The sequence below is a fragment of the Berghia stephanieae genome, chromosome 4 (assembly GCF_034508935.2).
Source record: "Berghia stephanieae isolate SIO BIC M18660-M18661 chromosome 4, UCSD_Bste_1.3, whole genome shotgun sequence".
Taxonomy (NCBI): domain Eukaryota; kingdom Metazoa; phylum Mollusca; class Gastropoda; order Nudibranchia; family Aeolidiidae; genus Berghia; species Berghia stephanieae.
The window spans coordinates 27,924-52,191 of record NC_088363.1 but is presented as its reverse complement, the minus strand read 5'-3'; the positions used below and the strand labels follow the sequence as shown (position 1 = coordinate 52,191).

General features: G+C 36.0%; 1 protein-coding gene and 1 long non-coding RNA gene across 2 annotated transcripts in view; one reads left to right on the top strand and one right to left on the bottom strand.

Moving 5' to 3' along the window:
* Positions 1-2,706: 2,706 nt before the first annotated feature.
* The window catches only part of LOC144969872 (uncharacterized), a 33,570-nt gene continuing 12,008 nt past the window's right edge, over positions 2,707-24,268 (bottom strand). The window contains exons 8-10 of the mRNA XM_078908910.1: positions 10,478-10,708; positions 8,932-9,591; positions 2,707-3,786 (exon numbers count right to left, since the gene is read on the bottom strand). Coding sequence (XP_078765036.1) covers positions 3,680-3,786; positions 8,932-9,591; positions 10,478-10,708 — 998 coding nt within the window. The 3' untranslated portion in view covers positions 2,707-3,679. The remainder of the gene's footprint in view (positions 3,787-8,931; positions 9,592-10,477; positions 10,709-24,268) is intronic.
* Positions 14,011-22,438, top strand: LOC144969873 (uncharacterized). The gene is made up of 4 exons (XR_013644877.1): positions 14,011-14,168; positions 18,501-18,613; positions 19,140-19,216; positions 20,545-22,438. It is a non-coding gene; the product is annotated as an uncharacterized LOC144969873 (long non-coding RNA).

The following is a 24,268-nucleotide window of genomic DNA, read 5'->3' as shown; positions in this document are numbered from 1 at the left end:
GAATCAGAACAATAAAAGTATTGGTTTCCAGCGTTACAAATGTGACGATTTTCCAATGATTGATAAGGAGAGGGTTAAGGGTTTTACGGCGCTTGAGACACATCTAGGTCATATGAGCACCAGTAAAATGGAGGAAAAGGGTGATAGTCAAACAATTGTAGATTTACAATTAAATTACCCAAGAATAATAAATCAAATGGGAATTGGTTCAAATAGGGAACAGGTGTAGATTGCAGGAGCACACCATCAATGTACATCAAAGTCTCATTCAGCCACGGGCACAGGATCCCACTAACGTTTTGTTTTTGTTGTTAAGGGTTTTACGCCGCTTCCAACACATTTAGGTCGTATCAGCGCCAGTAAAAAGGAAGAAAATGGGATAGTTTGTTTTTGTTTTATTTTATTTTTAAGGGTTTTACGGCGCTTCCAACACATTTAGGTCATATCAGCGCCAGTAAAAAGGAAGAAAATGCATAGTAAAAAGTTCTAGAATTACAATTAAAGCAAAAAGTAAGACGTAGGGGAACTGGGAACAAATAGTGATCAGATATAGATTCCAAGAGCATACCACTACCACCAATGTACTTAGAGATCACCTATAAGTCTCATCTGGACACAAACACAAAATCCAATAAAGAGGTATACACTCAAATGTTTACATTATACATACAAAATAACAAATATTATAATACATAACAGAGAGATGATGTACAAGGAAAAAAATGTCATCTCCCAATAACTATGCATTTGACTGTTTCCCTCCAAGCTAGGACTCCGGCCAGGGCCAGGACAAAGACAAGTAATCTCATTCCAAGATAAAGACAGACAGCATATTGGAAAACTGATATAAGGGGATAAAAGACACAGTATGTACCTCCCTGCCCACTATGGGAACTCAGGAACCCCACCCAGGATCCCACTAAGTAAGAGGATTACACTAAAATGCACGATATGTTGAAAACAAAAATAGAGAGATGATTTACAAGGAAAAAAAAATATCACTTCCCAGAAATAACACTATACATTTTACTTCTCCTTCTCAGCCAAGGACTCCAGCCAGGGCCATGACAAACCCAAGTAATCCCACTCAAAGACAAAGACAGATATTAACTCAGAAAACAGAAACAGGGGGATAGAAAAAAATAATAATTTCAAATGAGTTTTTATATAGCGCAATATCCACTAAACGTGCTCAAAGCGCTTTAGAAGGGGTCCCTGACCAACAGCAACATTTAACATGTAGGACGGGACACGACGCCTGTTAGGTGATATTACAATTTTTTCGGACAGAGACAATGCTGTTAACAGACAGGTACTCATTTTACAACTGAGTACGGTGAGAGAATGTGAGTAAAGAGCATTTTCCAAGGACTCAACTATGCGCCGAGCGAGGGTCGAACCCAGGACCTTCTGATCCGAAAGCGAGTGTCATACCACTAGACAACATAGAAGATACAGTAATCAAATGACTTCCTGCCTACCATGGGAGGTCAAAGGCCCCACCCAACACAGAACCCTACTTAGGATAATAAAAACGAATTAACCGGTTACCACAAACATTAAAAAAAAAAATAATAATTAAAAAACAATATCATTACATATAACGAAACAAAAATGAAACAAAAAGTTTTGAATAAATGAATAAATTTAAAATAGTGTAAAAATAATAGTGTAAATTTCATTTCCTTTGAGAAATTGATTTATAAAACAACAATAATACCCAATGAACCAAAATATCAACTACAGTGCAACCTCAAGAAACGACATCGTCGGGACCGGGAAAACGTGTCGTTATAGAGGGATGTCGTTACAGAGAGGTTTCCTATGTGTGTATATCAGGAGGTGTTTTGGGTCTTGTGTAGTGAATGTATACTTTTTCATTTTCCCTCTGTAGTTTATCCGGGCTTGGGACCGGCAATAAATGGAGAGTGGACAAAGGATTTATAAACAGTCCAGTGTTGACCTGTCACAGGCATTCATTGGGTGAAAGGCGAGCCTTCTGATTGGCTGCGGTGTTGTACAAATGTGACTATTGATTGGCTGAAAAAGAAGCGTTTTCATTGGCTACAATAAGAACTAGCTCTGGGCTTATTACGAGTAGACAACATACATAGAATGGAAGATACCACTTGTAATAGTTACGAACAATTTCATGGTAGACAAACACCTTCAAGATTTGTCGGACCAGAAATGTCGTTATACAGGGGTTTTGCTGAAATGTACGTCGCTATAGAGGGTTTTTTATTACTAATGATATATAGTAAAATAAAATGGGATGTCGTTACATCGGGGTTGCACTGTACATATAATGCACATTGACTTTAAAAATATTTACAATAATGTCCATTGAATCAAAACATCACAAATAATGCCCATTGAGTCAAGATAATAATAATAATAATAATAATAATAATAATAATATAATAATAATAATAATAATAATAATAATAATAATAATAATAATAATATATACTTTATTCATCCAAAAAAATGGAAATTCATTTACAGACAATTACGTATCTATAATGCCCATTGAATCAATATAAATATATCAATTATAATGCCAATTTGATGAAAATGTCAACTGTCATTTCCATTGAATTCATATACAAGTATCAACCATAATAGGCAGAGTGACGGATATTGTAAGAGTATTAGTACAAAAAGGACGCCTAACAACGATTGGGACCGTATTTATTTTTAGGCTTTTTTTTTTAATGGCGCTGGCAGCACTTTTATGTCATTTCTGCGACAGTAAAAATGAAGATTAGAAAAAGGCTCTAGATGTGATATATCAAAGCACGAAGAAATAGTAAGAAAAAGGGGGCTGGTTCAAATTAATAACAGAAGATTTTATGAGCAAACAAGTGATGTACCTATTATGACATATATAAGGTCCCTACCAGTCTGAAGGCAGCAGCTTCTTATGGTTCACACTATTATGTTATGACGATCGACCCAATCAGCAAAGTCCGGTCCGCATTCGTGCACCGTCGCGAACCCGCCTGGTAGCATCGTCACAACACACCTTTCGACTAGATGCTCTGCCGTTTCGGGTTCTTGCCCACAGCGTGGACATATTGGACAGGAAGTTAGACCCCACTGATGTAACTGAAGGCGAGTTTCATACCACTAGACCACAAAGCTGCACAGTTTAGCTACAACGGGGTATATGAACTATAATGAATGAATTCTTGTGATAATATAAAAGCATGCATGCGTCATTCTTTCCTCTTCTCCAAAAGGGCATCTTACAAAAATTTGCTTCATCACTAAGTTCCGCTTAACAGCCATCAACCTGCAGAGGTTTTGCTTCATCCATTCGTTTGACTGTTAAACCCATCAACCTGCAGAGTTTTGCTTCATCCATTCGTTTGACTGTTAAACCCATCAACCTGCAGAGGTTTTGCTTCATCCATTCGTTTGACTGTTAAACCCATCAACCTGCAGAGTTTTGCTTCATCCATTCGTTTGACTGTTAAACCCATCAACCTGCAGAGGTTTTGCTTCATCCATTCGTTTGACTTTAAACCCATCAACCTGCAGAGTTTTGCTTCATCCATTCGTTTAACTGTTAAACCCATCAACCTGCAGAGGTTTTGCTTCATTTATTCGTTTGACTGTTAAACCCATCAACCTGCCGAGTTTTGCTTCATCCATTCGTTTGACTTTAAACCCATCAACCTGCAGAGTTTTGCTTCATCCACATGTTCAGCCCAAGAAAGACGTTGACAGTGAAGCTAATGCCGATCACCATTCCCAACACGGTCCATTTCCATATTGAATCTGTAGACAAAATCACACCAGTAGTCAGTGAATGTAGAAATTTTAAAATATTTTTTTAATAATAAAAACTAATTACAAAACCAAGCCACTGGTAAGTAAATCAGAAAAAGAAATCTTTAAAAAAAGATAAAATAACAAAGTTTATTCAATTATTACGCATGATGATGATCTAAAACATTGGTCTTATACACTAAAATACTGAAAACTTATATAGCGCCATCTATAACTCAGAGATATCAGACTCTACACGCTTAAATTACCAATTACTTTGGCTGAGAAATACTCATATACACACACAAACACATACAAACACACAACACAACATAAACCAGATGTCTATCTTGCTTCTCATATCATCTACTAAAATAGAAACAGATTAGTCTGAAACAAGCGTTTAAAATAGACGAAATAGACAAAGATTCTTTTTCACAAAAATGCTCTGTGGTAAAGGGTTCCAAAGAGTAAGAGGACCAAAATGAGAAACGGATCTCATTCCAGCTTTTTTTTTTTTTCGGATACGAGGGACAATTAGTTTGGTGGGATCACTGGCCGAACATTAGGGGCAGGGTTTTGAATATCTTTCAATTAGTTCCAAAAGGTAGGAGGGAGCAGTACTTTCAAGACACTGATACACTAAAACACAAGCTTTGAATTTAATCCTTTTCTCAACAGGCAGCCATTGCAGATCATGAAGCAGAGGTCTGGCAGAATCACACCTATGCTTCATGGCAGCACTGTACTGAGCAATCTGAAAATGTCTCAGAATATGTTGCGAAACGCCAAACAACACAGCATTAGAATAAATCAATTTTGATAGCACAAGGGACACAAACAGGTGTTTAGTCACATATCAGACATGAACCGTCTAATGTAAGCAACATTCTTTAGTTGGAAAAATACAGATCTAAGAAAATTATCAAGTCTAGAGTCTAAGAATGTGCCATCTACAGTGGACTCCGGATAAGACGATGCCCAGGGGAACCGAGAAAAAAATCGACTTATCCGAAAATCAACTTAACCGGAGTGTAACCAAATGAGCAAAAACGCATTTGAACAAAGCAACCCAATCTAGAATAAGTATGTCCCTTCATATCGCGCGGTCTCTGTAGTGGTCATCAGAGGCTCCTATCCCCAATAGCCCCATAGAGGAATCAGAATACATAAAAATCGGAATTTGAGATTTAAAAAAGCGGAATCAACTTATTGTTATTGACTATGACATGCTTTGCAACAGAAAATGTAATAGACAATCCAAAAGTACTCAAATGATTAAAAAAAAAAAATGTGTAAAAATGTACAGATTGTGTAAAGACTAAGAATGGGGTCAAATAATAATAGAGAACACACAGGTCCTGGTCGTCTGAGAGCAAAGCATTGAATGGATGGATTTAACCTTGTCAGGACCCTTCTCCCCCCCCCCCCCCCCCCCCCCTCCCACATACACACACCTAATCAAGCAAACGCGCGTGCCGGCACACACACACACACACACACACACACACACACACACACACACACGGACACAGGGCTAAAATTAAATAGGGAAAGAAGCTGACCGTACTCAAATAATATTATTACCGATTGAAGCCAACATCTGATATTACCAAGGTCATTGACCTCACGAATCGGAGTCACAATAATAATAATAATAATAATAATACTTCGGTCAACCCCCCTCCCAAACATAAAATATTATCCGACATCAGCAGCACACACTTTGAAGAGACTAATCAGACATACAATGTGTGTTGATTGACCATAGGAGATGACGAAATAAGCCATAGCTCACTTTTTTTTCGCTAGAGATTTTTTTAAAAAATTTTCCTTGAAGGGAAAGGTGAAAAGCGGAATTGTTGCCTTGAATGTGGAATGTATACCAATTAAGTGAAATTATTCCGCGAAAAGCGGAAGGGTAGGAGCCTCTAGGTCAAGGTCATGCTTCTTGTAAATCGTCGAGACAGAAATAGCTGGTATGCCAATTTCCTATGCGATGATTTTCTGTCGCATGCTAAACTTTCCAAATGCATCGAATCTTCCTTTTCCGCGATAGGTTTGCCATTGTAGTTGTAGACTTGACTTGAATTCTTCTTGATAAAATTGATACTAATTAAGAGGGCCATTACATAGGATGGCCTGGGATTAGAACCAAAAAAAAATCTTGAACTTGAAGTTGCGACAATGTAAAATTTGAGATGGAGAAATTAAAGTTATTCAATACTGCTCATGCACATTGAACACGGAAGTCAGGCAAAGCACCTACACACGGCGAATAAAACTAACGTAATTTTTGACTCTTTAGTTTTTGCTTTGATCTTGCTGTATCCCCCGTGCCACCCACTGTGCATCTTCCCCTGTCGCCCATTCCACTCCCCTGATCACAGGCAAATCACTGATAACAGGGAACTTCACCTGTCACAAGTGATTAATTACCTGCACCTTCGGCAGTTGAACCAAGGGGAGGTAAGCGAGGTCCGAAAACAAGGGTGATATTGTCAAAAAATGCATAAGAAATGCACCCCTTACATCATTTAATACTGGAAACCTATGTGTCACACACAATTTCTTCTTATTTTTTAAAAATATTTTAAATTTCTGTCGTAATTATATATATTTTTGTGAAGTGCCAATTGGATTATAAAGCAGATAAGAATATTTCAAATTAGTGAGTGAAATTTTTCTGTCCACCGTATATCATTGATTAAAATATTTTTAAAACATAATTTGTCACCACGAGGGTCATATTTTCTTACACCCTAAAATAATTCAATAAATTTGCAATTAGTATGTCCATGAAGTACGCTTAATTCACACAAAATAAAAAAGTTATGATTATTTAAAATCTGGGTGTGAAATAACATTATTATTTTTGGTTGAGTGATTTTATTTTTTTTATATTAATTTTATTTGTGGTACTGAAATAATTTGTTTTTGTACTACAGACAAGGATGGAACATTCTCTTGAAACTCATATAACAAAACTAAATGATCTATGTAGACTTTGTGGCAAAAGATGTTTGAAAAGAGGAGGTGGGAGAAGCAACTTAAAAAGATAAATAAAAATTTGCATGACATGAAAGAATGTAAATAAAGTATCATCGGACCAGTTAGAAAAGCAATACAACATGTTTTAGATCAGAATAAAATTGTTAGACAAGCATTTCACGGTGGCCACTTCATTGCCAATCACTGCCACAAATACATAAAGAAAGTAATCTACAGACACCTTACAAAGACAGCTATACATGCAGTTAGTACAAACACCCAAAGAGACACCCTAATCACGAAAATAATTCAACTTGAGATCAAATATAATACTTTAAATGACAGCTACAGAGATGTACATAAATTAGTATCCCATTCAAATCCCCTGTCATCAGAAGAAATTAAAAGAGCAGAGGAAGCCGTCGCAAGGTATTTGCAGAATTACAGAGAAGAATTCCCTCACTCAATTACTCCCAAATTACATATATTGGAAATGCACTGCATTTACTGGTTGAAGCGATATAAGATAAATTTAGGATTCCATGGCGAGCAAGGTGGTGAATGCTCCATTCTAGCATAGGGAAGATTGATAAAAGAGCAGGAGGACTTCGAAGTGAAAAAGCAAAAGTGTCTTTCACAATGGAAATATCATTGCTTCAAGTTGAACCAGACGTCAGTAGTCACTTACTTCAGAAGGGCCCCTAATAATAATCCTAAATATTAGAATGATATCTCTCCTTTCTGGTTAGTGTTGAAAATAGATGAGAAACTATTGTTAAACTTGTTTATTTGTTTTCATAATGGTGTTGCTTGCATTACGATTAGACATGAAACTTCGTTAGTTGTGATGTGTGAAAATAGAAGAGAGAGAGTGATAGAAATATTTCTTAGTAAATTTATTACTGACAATGTGATCGGGAACGTGACAGACCATAGAATTTATATTATTAATTAATGAAATATGTCATCAAGTGAATCTTATTCATAAGGAATGATTGGATATCAGTTTTATAAGACACACACTAACACGTACCTTCCAGTCATCACTGTGACTGGCTAATTTGTGGACAGGATACTGGTGGATTTGATAAGGAGTTACCACAATATCAATATCAAGACCTCTCACAGGACTGCCAGGTCTGAACAGGCCATAAAACTTACATACACTTTTTCCTCATTCTCTCCTGCTTCTGATTATCCCAAAATGATTTGCCTGTACGGTGACTTATGCTATTTATTCACATGTTTCTTACCAATTATAGTTATGATCTTGCATTGAATTATAGTACAACTCATGGAGAGTGGCGTTGTAAAACCATTCGGTTCATAGCCATACAAATGGTATGACAATATTCTTTACATTATGAAGAACAAGAATATATGAATAAGAAAAAGTTACGTCAACGGATTATTGAGCAACGATTATTTGAAAATATCAAGAAAATGCAGAATCGGAGAGAAAAAATATAGGTAGCGAAAATGCCGATGCCGGTAGCATGATGAGTCATCGACCTGTCACAACTTAATTAATTACCCTCCCACCGGTGGAGCGCTGGCTCAAACTAAAAGTTCGAGTTTTAGTCGCCGTGTACATCACATCGATGTGCGCCAATCATTCGCGGATATTCTTAACCACTTAAAATTCTTACTGGTAGCTTTTTTAACCAATGGAAATACTTGTTTATTTGTGATTTTTTTGTAGTCATGAGTACTAAGAACATTGACTTAAGCGACATCGACTTATGTGGAGTTTTGTTTTTTTTTTTACTAATGTTATATAGGAAGAAGGGGGAGGGACCAAGAAAAAAAATCGACTTGGGTAAAAATCGACTTAGGCAACGTCGACGTATCCAGAGTGCACTGTATTTTACTTTTTCAAAAATTTGAATAAAAGCAAACCCCAGCTTCAAATCTGATTCATTTTCCCACTTCCTGTTCCCCACACACAGCACCTCCATCCTATCATCATTCAGTTTCAGTCTGTTCTCATTCATCAATTAATCATATGTATCAGTATCTAAAATTAGGCTGACATAACCGACTGTATACATAAGCTGTGGTCTATAAGGGTAAATTATATCAGCAAGAGAGAGTTCTGTTAAAACATAATTTTCCTTACACACTCAAACGATATTACGTTTTTTTTCTTTTCAAGAATTTTACCTTTTTGAGGTTCTCCTCTCATCACCCTTTTGGAACTCCGACTATAATTTGATGAAGTGTCCATGTCTTCTTCATCAGAAAACTCAGCAATTTTCTCCATATGGCTTCTGTTATTATGAGAGGATTGGAAGTTTTTTCTAAGAAATGAACTCGCACAAGATGAAGATGTTGTTTCGGATTTGAGTGACCTTCCCTCTGAAAATGTTTGGACAGTGTTGCCCCTTTTTCTTAAGAAATCTAGATCACAAGGTTTGTCATACATATTATTTACACTTAAAGATTTCTTCAACGGCCAGGGTTTGATAATTTTCCCCTGCATGGCAATTTTATTTGACCGTCTGACTCGGTTTCCACCATTTTCATTGGATGTACTGTCCGGTGAGACAACTTCATTCTCCTTTTTCCCAGAAGGCTGGAGATGATAGTCTAATGCTCGTGGCTTAAGAATGAAACATTTTGATTCACTGCGATACTTTGTAAAGCTTTGCAGCTGCTGAGGTGAAGTTGAATGGATGGAAGAATTTGTTTGATTCGAAGACTTTGGAGGAATTGAGTCATTCTTACTACTGCTGATATCGGCATCTTGGGATTTATGTTTGAGACTAGCAGGACTACATTCAGGGGCTTTGTCCCAACCAGGACTCGATGATGAAAATTTTCCTGAAAGGAAAAGAGACAGATATTTCACATTAAGAAATACTGGGTTGTCGATTTAGAATGAAAAGAATATACTGAACTCTTATGCAAGCACGTCTACTGACCCCTACCTGAACACTGAACTCCAGTAAAAAGACGTACATGCTAACTTTTTTCCATTCACCAGGAGTTTCGGAAATATACAGAGGTTATTTTACATACTGAATTCCGTAAATATACAGAAAATCAGCAACCTTGGAAATAACAAAATATCAGGGCGATGATAAAGGGCAGACTTGTGTAGTTAATTGTCAGGTTAAACTGTGCAAACCCAATCAGTATTAAATTTTAAAATTTCACATTGCCCTCCTCCCCCCTTCTCCAGCTAACAGTTAACCAGCCATAAAAACTGATATATTGTTACAGTTCCTATTGCGGTTACTACAGCTTCTAATCATACTAATGCAACTACTACAACTGGTGTAAATAAAAATAAAATACTTGGGCTGTTTAATAAAACTCTTAATAATCAATCTAATCGATTGATCTGCTCCATCAAAACAGTTTGCTCCAAAAGACGTGTTTCAGTTGATGCAATCATCAGTGCTGAAGATGATAAAAATTGAAAATGGAGGAAATTTATTAACAATTGTCTATAAGCCCATTTATACTGCATTAATTAAGAGTGGGAAACTGCAGCCCCTCTATGTTCCACCATGCATCATTTTTCTCACTGCCAATACATTGATAGGGGGAGGGGGGGATGTTATCTTTTTAAAAGGAGGAAATTCCCCCTCTGACACCAAAATCGAGGATTTCCATGGATCCGAGGAATACCATCATCCCTGAATCATAGTAAATCTGATACATCAGAAAGAGATGAGGTTTCACTGCTGTTAAAACAACATACCTGGGCTTGGCGAAAGAGAGAATGAAATGATATTGAGTCTGCTTGGAGTCAGAATGTTCCTTGATAAAGGCTCTGTGATGCCAATGTTGTTGTTGTTGTTGTTGTTGTTGTTATGTGTGGTGAAGGTGGTGGTGGTAGTGGCAGATGTCGTGGTAGGCACAGTTGAATCACAGCTGGTTGATGGATCAGAGGATATGATGGACGGTAACGACCAGATGCTGGACATGGATCCTGGAAGAAAGATAAGGCAAGAAGCGTAACTCTTTGTTATATTCACCTTGTCTTTTGAGTGTGACTGTGATGTAGCATTCGGTTTAGGGCCTCACACACAATCAAGATTGAGTGAGTGAGTGGGTTCAAGCCATCAATTGTGCACCTCAACATTATACTGCATTTTGAATTAAGAAAGATTTCACAATTATCAAAGTTTTTAAACTTTTCCTTACCAACCATTTTCAGAATTTTCCCCAAAATATTGTACCAACCAAAAACAAAAATTTGTTTTTCTTACTCAAACAGAAAAAAAAAAATAAAAAAAAAAAAAAATAAATAAAAATAATAATAATAATAATAATAATAATAATAATAATAATAATAATAATAATAATAATAATAATAATAATAATAATAATAATAATAATAATAATAATAATAATAATAATAATAATGCTGAAAACTTATACACCGATATAACTCTGAGACACCAGACTCTAAGCGCTGAAATGGAGGAGATAACTTTTTTACTAGGAAGCATGGATCAGCGGTACGGTCTTTGCTTCGCACATGAGACGTACTGAGTTTGATTGCCCGCCGCTGCGTTGTGTGGCCTTGAGCAAATCACCTCGTCTTAGCTCAATTTGCAGCACTGCACTGCGGCTGATGCCTGGGTTATTCCAGTCTTCCCGTGGAATATACCCTAGAGACAAATTTCCCCTATGGGGTGAATAAAGGGAACTAAATACAGACCTGCCTACCTCTGACTTGTTTTTGTTTTGTTTTTAAGGGTTTTACGGCACTTGCAACACATTTAGGTTATATCAGCGCCAGTAAAAAGGAAGAAAATGGGATAGTAAAAAGTTCTAGAAATACAATTAAAGCACCCAAGAAAAAGTAAGACAAAGGGGAACTGGGAACAAATAGGGATCAGATGAAAATTCTAAGAGCATACCACCAATGTACTTAGTTTGAAATCACCTACAAGTCTCATCCAGACACAAGCACAAAATCCAACAAAGAGGAACACACTCAAATGCTCACATTATACATTCAAAATAAAAATAATAATACATAACAGAGAGATGATTTACAAGGAAAAAAATATCACCTCCCAAGACAATAACTATGCATTTGACTGTTTCCCTCCCTAGGACTCCGGCCAGCACCAGGACAAAACCAAGTAATCTCATTCAAAGACAAAGACAGAAAGCATGTTGGAAAACAGATATAAGGGGATAGAAGACACAGTATGTACCCCCCTGCCCGCTATGGGAGGTCAGGATCCCCACCCAGTACCTCTGACTTGAAAAAATTCCTAGTTTTCAGAGGTTTTAACATATTAGACACTAAAACTACTAGTAAAAATTACGATTTTGTCATTAATATTGCTTTTAACTCCCTTATGGTCTAGTTACGGCAACAAAACTTTGTTTTCAAGAAGTTTTATTGAATCAAAGTCCTTTATATAATTGTCGGTTTGGAGCCAAAAATACGCAGTTCTATGAAATTTTCGTAGTAGTGGGAAGGTCTGTAAATATACTTATTTCTTTTGAACCTCCACTGTTATAAAATCTTATTTGCAAAAAGAAATCAGAATCACACCCAAAAATTATTTCAAAAAAAAAAAAAAAATAGAGTTAACATTTTACAGATTTGTAAAGGGAAATAACCAGTAAATAAATGGTTATCTTTATAAGCATTTAATATTTTGATTGAGTGCCCTCCCCATCAAAGATGTTGATTATTTTTTATTTTTTTGCTAGACACCTGCACAGCAAATAGTGAAAGTATGAATAATATTTAAGAACAATTAAAGTTTATGTCATGCATACATCCATATTTTTAGGTCAATCTTCAATTCAGTATGAAAGATTTAGGTGAAAAATGGGATCATTTTACACAACTGGAATTACAGCATTGTTTAAATAAGGGAAACTTCCAAGAAAATCTATATCTATAAATTTCTGGCTGCTGTTTCCTGTGGATTTTATGGAGGTTCAAAAATTTACAGATCTTCAAACATCAAGAGAAGTATAAAACTAAGAGATTTTTTTTAATTTACGGAACCTCAAAAATTTTATGAAAATCCATGTATTTACGGAAATCGGCAGCGTTATATTTTACAAACTATCACTTTAAAATGCTTCAAAATAGCCAAAATGCAGTTCAATTTGGTCACATACCAACTTTTGAGAAAAAACACTATAGTTTTTTAAACCAATTTTACAAAAAAATTTTGGTTTAAAAATCCAAATCTAGAGGAGAAAAAAAAAATCCAAATATAGCCAAATTTGTTCTAAAAAAAAATCAGTAGTCCAATGCAACAATTAAATCTAAATAAATGGTAGGTCTGATCAAAAGATTAAAGACAGCTTTCTAGAAGCTCTAACCATTGATAATGACATACAATGACAACCCATCATCTCCTTTCATTTAAAATGCCTTGGTTTGAAAAGGATCATGCACACGAGCCATTGGGAAGACAGATGATACTGATAAGTAGAACTAATTCAAAAATGGGTAGCCAGGCAGTCTAATTGTAGAATGCCAAAGGAGATTCAGGCCACGATTCCCTCTGAAAGCTTGACATATCATGTTTATTCTACAGCTGTGATCTTCCTGGTGGATTGAGTTATGGTTTTAGTTTTTGGGTTTTTTTCAGACTCCAGTGAAAATAAGATTAAAAAAAAAAAAAGAAAAAAAGAAAAAGTAAACGAAGTGGTTATTTGTACTACCACTACAAATAGCGAAAACTACCGCTTTTCACTATTTGTACTCCCAGAACTCTTATGTGTTTAAAGTTGCAAACCACCGCTCCTTTACCTATTTGTAGCTACTCCCAGCACTCTTATGCGTTTTAAGTTGCATTTGTGAGCTTTCAAGGACCAGCCGACCCCAGCCTCCACCAGGGTTGCCAGTTTGGCATTTTAAATGCCAGATTCCAAAAATCTGGCATTTTTGAAAACCGTTTGGCATTAGAAAAATCATTTGGCATTTGGCATTTTCATTTGGCATTTTCTTTTCTTGTATATTATACTTCAAATGACACCTTTTCTCAACCGTGGTGTAGTGGTTTAGCACTCCACTTAGTAGTCAGTAGGTAAAAAATTACCCCAACAGGAAATTAAGTATAATTCAAAAAAAAAAAAAAAAAAAAAAGAAAAGAAAACACGCAAGCCACCAGGATATGATAGTAAATTGTCTATCAAAAGTGAGTAGTTTTCTTAGTGGGGATGGGAGTCAACAGACTTTGGCATTTTTTGGAGTGTTTTGGCATTTTTTGAGTCTTCCACTGGCATTTTGTTGAAAAATAATCTGGCAACCCTGGCCTCCACTTTTCGCGGTCTGTCTTTGAGAAGTGTGAAGCAAAAAAAAATGGCCCTCTCGGTAAACGAGACATTCTCATCTTTTCTCCAATTTGAAAACATTCGAAAATGAGAATAATGTACTTTTTATTAAAAAGTCAACAAAGAAGGTAAGTAAACTAGATACGACAATTTTTTTCCTTAATTAAGTGGCAACTCATTTCTCGTCATTCTCACTCTAACTCTAACTCTATCAACTAAGAAGAGTACACCACCTCAAACATTTGTCAGTTCATATCTTTGCTTGCATGAGGTCTATTTTCATTTTGAAAAGTTCAAAGTAAACAACTAAATGACGCCGATTCAGTGGTGTATTTGGTCTATCTTCATGTGAATAAATATTTTATTATTGACTTTTCCAAAATTCCAATCGGCCATTCATTTGCATGTCGTGATCTATTTTTCTAGGGAGTTTAATAGAAATTCTAAATGTACCTCACACACTTGAAACCAATGTCATATGAAAGAGCTGGCAACACAGATTACAAAACAGTTTGAATTTTGTTTCTATCTTGATTAGAAATGTAGTTACGGCAGTTCAAAGTCTGAAATTTCAGACCGATTTTTACCCCAAAATTACCATTGCAAACTTGTGACCGAAAACGCGTGATGTTAATAAAAAATGGTTAAAACAGTCAATATGGAGTTCTTATCATATATTGTATACCAAAATGTTCGTCTTATCGAGGACAATGCATTTACATTAATAAAGAGGAAGATAAACATTTCAAATTAACACATTATTACATAATATGACGCAAATGTTACATAATCAAAAACTCGGCTAGACGTAAGAAAGAATTTGCTCTATCACTTTTGGATTTATCCCCAATATCTCACTGAAACAATTGCAAATAATTACCCTTTTAGAGAATAAAAAAGGGTTTGAGAGTATTTAAATGAAAAGATATAAACATGTTGTGTATCTATGGCAATTTAATTGCATATAAATCAAATAAAATGGTAGATTGAAAAAGTTCAAATAAATTGAAACAGATTCCCTATTATAATTAGAAGGAAAGTTCTGGCTTTTAATACTTTAAAAAATTCTGCTGAACCACTTTGGGTTTATTGCTATTACATCATTTGAACTGACAATTAATATAATTTTATCCCCCCCCCCCCCCCTTCTCTCTCAATGTATGGGGGTGTCAAAACTGACAGAACTTCTTACCATAATAATTATTAAGGCTAAGGCCTTTAAAATATGGATACACATGATAAACATATCTAAACATATGGGAAAGAAACTTGATGACTTGATGGCAGAGTAAAATAAAATTAAATTAAAGCAATTGGTATTTTTAAAATATCGATATTATTAATATCGAATTTCACAAAGAGAAGAAATATACAAACTTTTAAAACAAAAACTTTAAAATGCCTATAAATAAAGTTGGAAAGTATGTATTCAAAATAAAAACATAGGAAATAATAGTACTGAAAATATTATGGACTAAATTTAACATAATACATAACTAAATTTAAAATATCGATATGGATATCGATATCGCCCGGCAGCCATGATGAGAAGATAATGTAAACAAGGCATTTCGGCGCAGAGTTAAAAGGTGTCTGCGCATCGATATAGAGCCCTGAAATTTGGCATGAATAAAGTTTAGATGTTATTCTAAAAACAAGCGTTTAAATTTTAAAAACACACGCGGTAAATAAAAAAATAAATGCATTTGAAAATTGCCAAATTTTAACTTCATATAACTTCTGGAAATATTAATGGGATTTTTCCTTAATTGGCACCATTTAAAAGGAAATTGAAAGACGAAAATAATGATACCAAAATATCTGCGATATTCCTCTTTATAACGAAGTTATGCATCTTTAATTGAACCCCCTAAAACGCGAACGGCAATTTCCAGTCACAACTTTCCTATGGGCGAGTTGGGTCAAAATTTGACTGCCACTGCTGCTGCTCACTAAACTGCCTAATTTTTCCTTGATTTCAGCTGTCTCAGCTCTAAACTATACTTTTCTTTCTCAAAATAATTCATTTTCTGTTTGCAATGTATTACAGAGATGTTGATTTACCACATGTAAAAATTTGAAAGTTGTATCTGAAGCTGTTTCTGAATTATACGTGATTATCCATTGGGATGCTGTGCTTTTGTCACATTTTTTCCTATTAATTAGAGATTTTCCACCACATAAACGGTCATAACTTTTTAACCAGTTGAGACAGAGCGATAATTTTTCACTCTAGTTAATGTTTCACTCCCCTTTATTTTTCTACGCTAAATTAATACCCATAGCCACTATTTTGAAAAATTCTTGCAAGTGCCTACTAAGAAGTTAAAGAAGGGTTGAACTTGAACCTGAACATGCTCCTTCTTCTTCTTCTTCTTCTACTAATAACTACAACTAGATAGGTACTACTCCTCTCCTGAATGATCGGAACCGTTTAAGAAACTAAATTACGGGTTCCACCGGCGCAGCTCTCTAGACTTCCAGTCCCCCAGTGCCCAGTATGGGCGGGAGACCTTACCCCCGATGTTCCTCGAGCCTCGAGGTAGTTTCACTTTATAATTGTTTTAGCTTTTGAACTGTGGATCTTTTGTCAAACGTTTTATTTTAATTTTTCAAATTTAGTAGCACTTTAAAGGTCTGTGTTAGGTATCGCTCTGCTGTACTGTAACTGTAAGAGCGTAAGAATAACATGGTAAAAGTACTGTAAAAGTATGCTGATGACGGATGAAAATGATATTGACAATGAAATTATAATAAAAGAAGAACAATAGAACTTATAATCAAATCAATAAAGAAGCTTTAAAAAAATGAAATTTAAAAGAAGTAAGAAAAAACTGCCTCAAGAAGTGAAAAAAATTGTCCCTGTTGTTGAGATGTGAAGTGGACATAATCGTGTCTGTTAAGAATTAGAAGAAATGAAAGATGCCACTTTTTATTTTAAATGTAGATTGCACATTAGCAGAACACTAAAAAAAAAAGTAAAGAAAGAAAATCCAATGTGGCAACTTGGTTGCTAGTGAAAAAAGTAAAATTACTCCGCTCAGCATTGCTGCTGGTGTGATGTCTAGTGTTAGTTAGGTGTCACTATATTAGAGTGATATCTTGTTACTTCATATTTTCATTTTAAAACCTGTAGAACAACTTGATTGATTTGTAAATTTCCTTATATGACCATTGTTTTAGTTTTCCGCAGCCATTATAATTCAATTTGAAATATTGAAAGGTACTGGAGAGGAGTCTTAGCGGGTTTTTTTTTTTGTCTGTTAGTTTTAGTTATAGGTCATAGTGCAGGTCCAAGTGTTGGAAATGTACAATGTTTTATTTTTTATTTTAAGGTTAGTTGAAGGAATACTTTCCTTAGCTCAAGGAACGTGCAGAAGACCTCCCCTATTTACTACTTACTACTACTACCCAAGTACTAATGCTAGACTACTTCTTCCGCCACCTCACTCCTAAACGGACTGACACCACAGGCAACTGATATTATTCTCTCTCTCTCTCTGAGTGTGTATCTGTCTGTCTATTTCTGCCCATCTCCCCTCTTTTTACTAATTAGTTTGTAGGTGTTTGGCAAATTCTCAAGAACAGCCAAGATATATGCGGCTGTGTGGCACTCACTTCCGGATTGGAAGGTCCTGGGGTCGAGCCTCATCAAGGACTCACATTCTCTCACTGTACTCATGTGTATGATTTCTTATCCGCTAAGAGCGTTGTCTGTCAGAAGAAAAACATCGCCTAACGTTCTACTTGTTACGTGTTGCTGCTAGTCATGGATCCTTTGTAAAGTGCTTTGAGCATGTTTGGTGGATATTGCGGCTTATGAAAGCTCAATTCTTTTTTTAATATTTATATATATAAAAAAGATGCAGGATGATGACGGGCATGCGCTACTTTATGATGTAGTATAAACCATTCCTAATATATGATTTTGCTAAATAGGCCTACACTCAAATTTTACGAGTGTATCTGGTGGCAAATATTAGACACTCGTTGCCACTGTGATTTTGATGAAACTTGGCTTATACACAGATACATGAATTTTCCTAATACGGCTTCAAACATGCGATCTGAACTTCAATTTATAATGAAGTAATTTTTCTCAAATGACAGCTTGATTGAATGTGACAAGATCCTTTTACTTAATACAATTCAATTTAGTGTGGTCTGTAGTTGTTTGCCTAATATTAGAATGCACAGAATTTGAATTTTTATTGACTTTAAATATTGAAAACAACATGCCTTTGGCTTTCCATTTGTGCCATTCAGCTTTTGACCTAGTCCCTGATTTGAGTACCACGTCACAAATTTAAGTTCTTCGAGAAAACTCTCGACTTACTTTCTTATTCTTCTAACGTACTGAACTGTAACACCTTTGTCTCAGTTGGAGAAAATATTGCAATTTTTAACTTAATATTTAGGTGTTTATGTTATGATCTTTTATATTATTCCGTGTTTTTCAGCTTCCATCATATCACCCTGAGGAAAGTTGGCTAATTTATGACTTTTGTGTCTATGAATGCAAGCAGGGCAAAAAGCAATTGACTTCAAGCAAAGGAGTTCGCCCTAACCAGAGGTAGGAGGTTGTTTTTGGACGGGGCAGGAGGTGTTTTTTTACTTTTACATATTTTAAAAAAAATGAAAATATTATATGCACAAGGTTATAATATTTCAGCATAACTCGGAAGTAAATTATCACCATCAGCTTTTCTATCTTGATTGCCAAGACAATTTTAATAAAGCAATCAAACTGATTCTGAATTTTAAAACATCCAGAGGAAGAGGCAATGTGTGCCTATCTGCAGCTCATTTACAGTCTTCAGTGGGCGGGCTGCACGATGTAATACAGCAAGACAATAGTTCAACTATTACCAGAACAGTTTTAAAAAGTGAAAGACTTGATTTGTTCAAAAAATCTGATTGCGCTGGATTAGTATTATTATTGAATGTCTTATTAAGATTTATTTTCAATTGCTCTATAATCTGCATGTTGAAATCCTTCACAATTGAGGTATGCAAGTGACAACGCTATTAATATTTTATCATACTATGTTGTGGATAATTTTATTATTTTGTAATAAAAAGTTTTTCTTACCATGCAGGACTCTGAAATTAATACTGGCTTCTGAGGGTTACAGGGGCTAATCACAACCATGAAAATCACCCATGCGATAAATTGGTAAGACTCATTCATTTTATACTTATTTTCCATCGACATTTTGTCCCTGCAGTTTTTCGCTGCCGAAAATTTTACACTTGACAGCAATTAATTGCAAATTCTATTTTAGTCGCAATTAGACTCAATTTTTTTTATAAATATGTATTATTTTTTCTTTTCTTGTTACTTTATATTTTCAGTACCTTAATTGTCCCTCCCCCCTCCCACTATTGAGTGTAATATATAGTAATAGATTAGTTAGGTAAATGCACTGTTGACACCAGGACCAAATGTTTAAAGAACAACAGCCATTCCAACTCATATTTTATTACGATACATTCAAGGTGGCGCACTGAGATGGAGAGATGATGACCAGCTTGTGACAAAATTGACTGTTCCAGAATTTGTATTTTTTTTTATTAAAAAAAAAATTTCTTGGAAGGGTTCTGGGCAGAGAGTTCACATTTTTCTATCCCTTATATTTGTTTTCCCTTTCCATGTTGCTCCCTGTCTTTGTTATGGATTAAGATTGCTCATTTTTTTCCTGGTCCTTGCGGGGGTCTTTAGTTGGGAGGCAGACAGTCAAATACAGTACCTTTCTTCTTGAGATGATTTTTTATACTGTAAATCATCTCTCTGTTATGTACTGTTATAGGTTTTGAATATTATTGCATTATGTAAATGTTTTAGCAGGATCCTTTGCTTGTGTCTCGGTGAGACTTTGAGGTAATGTCAAAATTGGTACATCTTTGAGGTGCTCGTGAAATCTACTGTTCCCTATTTATTGAATCAGTCACCATATCATCATCCTTTTTATAGTGTTGTAAGCGCTATTAAGTCCTGTAAGACAATATAAGCAGATCTAGGTGGTGGTATTTTTTTGGGTCTTTTTTTTTTTTTGTCTTTGTTTTTTTTTTTTGTTCCAGATAAGGAATTTTAAGATTTGATGGTTGTCCATAGACTTTTCAAAATAAAATTTGACTTTGACTATGAGTACGATGCAGTTATAAGTGCTTGATTTCTGAGGACTAATTATAAATGGTGACCACTCTATTGCGTTTTTGTATGCCATGAAAATGTTAGAAAGACAATGAAGCGACGTTTGTTGGGAATTCTGCAGTCATTCATTTAACCCTTGAATTTGATGAGCGCCTGTTGCATTTTAGTTCATTCAAGTATTTTAGAGTGACAAACACAACTCGTGCATTATGGGTTTATATGCAGATTTTTGTCTTTAAATTGTCAATAAAAAATAAAATGCTTTTTATTGTTTTGTTAGCTGGCAGGTCTGAATTGAATGCTATTGCATACAATTTTGTACTTTTAATCTTTTTTCTTTTTACATTTAGCCATCCTCACTTTATCCGGAGAATCGCCTGCCCCTCGTGAATGAGACAGTGAAGGCTATGGCTAAAACAAAGGTGTCCACAACCCAACTTAGGCAATACATTCAATCAAGCCAAGGATAAAATGTATTGCCTAAAGATGTCGAAGATTTGCAGCGGAGATTGTTCAAGACTGATATTGACAGGACGGACGGTGAGACGGTACAGGAATTACTGAGAGAGATAGAGGAGGAAGGAGGTGTAACAAAGTTCAGTGTGAATGAGGATGGTGGTTTTGAGTATTTGTTTTAAGTAACGGGAAGAATGAAGCGTGATTTGAGTGTTTTTTGTGATGTGTTTGTTATGGATGCAACATACAAAGTAAATCGATATTTGTATCCACTTGTGAATATTATGTGCATAGATGATGAGGGTCATGGCGGGCGAAAGACTGGAAATCCATGACCAACCTGAAACTGACATTGTACCAGTATGACGTGTGACAAATACACAGGAAGGACTGTATCGAATTGTATCTTCAGTGACAAACAGGATCAATAGCTTATTTCAAGTTATGGTAGAACATCAGTTTCTGCAAAGAATCTCCCAGTTGGAACAATTTTTGACTCTTGTCTCTGAAGATAAAGACTTTGACATTGTTGACATGACTGACTTAATACAGACAAATCCCCATTCTAACCCTCTTTCTGACTTTTCAGAGACACCAGACATTGTAAATGCACGTACTGACCAGAGACCACAGACATTATAAATACACACTCTGCCCAGACAGAGACCACAGAAGTTATGGACACACCGACTGACCAGACAGAGACCACAGACGTTATGGACACACAAACTGACCAGACAGAGAGACCAAAGACGTTATGGACACACAGACTGACCAGACAGGGACTCCAGATAACAGAGACATGCGACCATAAAGATGCCCTTGACACGACAGAGACAGTTAGACTGCGAAATTTTTCAAATGTGACTCTACACAGGAAATTTCATACAGAATTCCCTTAATACCTTTACTCATTGTCCATTTGTAAAATTTATTTTCATGTAATAAACCACCAAAAAAGTAAATTTTTAACGTGGGTGGGGGCTGTCACGTTACTGTAGAACGAGCTTAAGTCTCAATGGGATATTAGCTTTAGGCAACCACAAGTTGGTATTTTTCAAACCTGTTGCAATGCTATCTTGTGATGACAACGTCTCTCAGTCGCCAAACGTCACTAGCTATCCTTCACATAATGCAGGGTTGATTGTGTGAAGTACGTTTGGGGCCGGAAGATAGCAAGGCATAGTGCAGGCTACTGTACTGTGTCAGTCCGTGAACGGGTGACCAATTCATAGTACAGAGAAGGCAAATCTGTTACTATATGTCCCAATAAAAATATAACACAGAGAAGGCAGAAACTGTGTTATACAGGTCGGTACAGAATAAAACAAATATAACACAGGAGACCAAACACTGTGTTGTAGAATATCAAAATTTCAAAGGTGGTCGGTCAGTGACGAAATAAAAAGGGACATTATAAGTCGTAATATCACATCCCAATAAAAGAGTGTGACAGTAAAAAGGTGCCCGTTAACAATTGAGTCGGTCAAGTCTCTATCCAGATTCAAAAGGATAGTGCAAAGTCCTGTATGTAAAACAAATTTGAGAAGCATGGTTGTTCTCAATACTTGTTGGGTCGTGATCGGTATAGAGTGAAGTAGTGTTCATGCTACACATCTTCACGAAATATCAGAGCAATGCTGTGTCAAGATTACAGAGGAGCAAGAAGACAAGATTTGTTTGTGTGTCTTTATATGTTACGGAATAGGTACATGTTGGTTGTCAAAACTTTCATTTTTATTTTGACATTTTCTTGATCTTTTAAAATAAAATTATAATTTAATTTAATCAACAGACTTGTTTAATAATTTAAAGATATAGTTTTTTGTGGGGACCTTTTGTAAAATCATTAGTCTGATTGTAGTTGTAAATTTCTTTATATTCTAATGTCATAAAATCAGTGACACCACTGAATTCCTACCAGCGCTTTTACTCACTGAGTCCCTACCACCAGCGCTATTACTCACCCAGTCCCTACCACCTGGGCGGGGTTCCTGACCTCCCAATGTGGGCAGGGGGGTTCATACTGTGTCTTCTATCCCCTTATATCTGTTTTCCAACATGCTTTCTGTCTTTGTCTTGGAATGAGATTACTTGGTTTTGTCCTGGTCCTGGCCGGATCCCCTGGCTGAGAGGGAAGCAGTCGAATGTATAGTTAGTTTTGGGAGATGATATTTTTTTCATTGTAAATCATCTCTCTGTTATGTACTGTATTATGTTTTATATTACATATTATATTTGATTTGTTAACATTTGAGTGTATTCCTCTTAGTCGGGACCTGTGCTTGTGTCTGGATGAGACTTTTAGGTGATCTTAAACTAAGTACTTTGATGGTGTGCTCTTGGAATCTACATCTGTTTCCCATTTGAACAAATTCCCCTTTGTCTTACCTTTTCTTGGTGCTTTAATTGAATTCTCTAACTTTTTACTATCCCATTTCTTCCTTTTTACTGGCGCTGATATGACCTTAATGTGTTGCAAGCGCCGTAAAACCCTCAAAAACAAATAAACACACAAACAGTCCCTACCAGCAGCGCTTTACTCATTGAGTCATAGAGCTTTTACTCACCGAGTCCCTACCACCAGTGCAATTACTCACCGAGTCCCTTCCACCAGCGCTTTTACTCACTGAGTCATAGAGCTTTTACTCACCGAGTCCCTACCACCAGTGCTATAACTCACGAAGTCCCTACCACCAGCGCTTTTACTCACTGACACTGTCCCTACCACCAGTGCTATTACCGAGTTATAGAGCTTTTACTCACTGAGTCCCTACCACCAGTGCTTTTACTCTTCGAGTCCCTACCACTAGTGCTATTACCGAGTCATAGAGCTTTTACTCACTGAGTCCCTACCACCAGCGCTTCTACTCACTGAGTCATAGATCTTTTACTCACTGAGTCCCTACGACCAGCGCTTTTACTCACTGAGCCCCTACCACCAGCGCTTTTACTCACCGAGTCCCTACCACCAGCGCTATTACTCAGCGAGTCATAGAGCTTTTACTCATCGAGTCCCAACGACCAGCGCTTTTACTCACTGAGTCCCTACGACCAGCGCTATTACTCACTGAGTCCCTACCACCAGCGCTTTTACTCGTTGAATCCCTATCACCAGCACTTTTACTCGCCGAGTTCCTACGACATGGCTATTACTGAGTCCCTAACACCAGCGCTAATACTATTAGCCACCAAATCCCTACCACCAGGGGGACAATATAAGCTCAGATTAGACCCCAAAAATTCTTACAGTGATGCAGAAAAAAACAACGAACAGATCTCTTTCAAATTTACACAAAATGTTTCTTACAACAAGATGGATAGGTTTAGCAATAGTCTTGAAAATAAATTTTTCAGAATTTTTTTTTCGATTTCTTAGTGAAAATTTGGTGTGACATGACAGGAAAAAAAATTGATTTAAAAATTCATAAAACTGCTAAATTTTTGTTTAGCCCAAAACCCAACCATCATGATGCAAAACACATCATAAGAAAAATTCTGACCAAATTTGAAGACAATCTGATGGGAAACAATCCAGATGTGAATGTTAGAAAATCAGAGAATGACGCACAATGAAATTTTGAGAAAATGAAAAATTTGTCTTTAATTTGATAATAA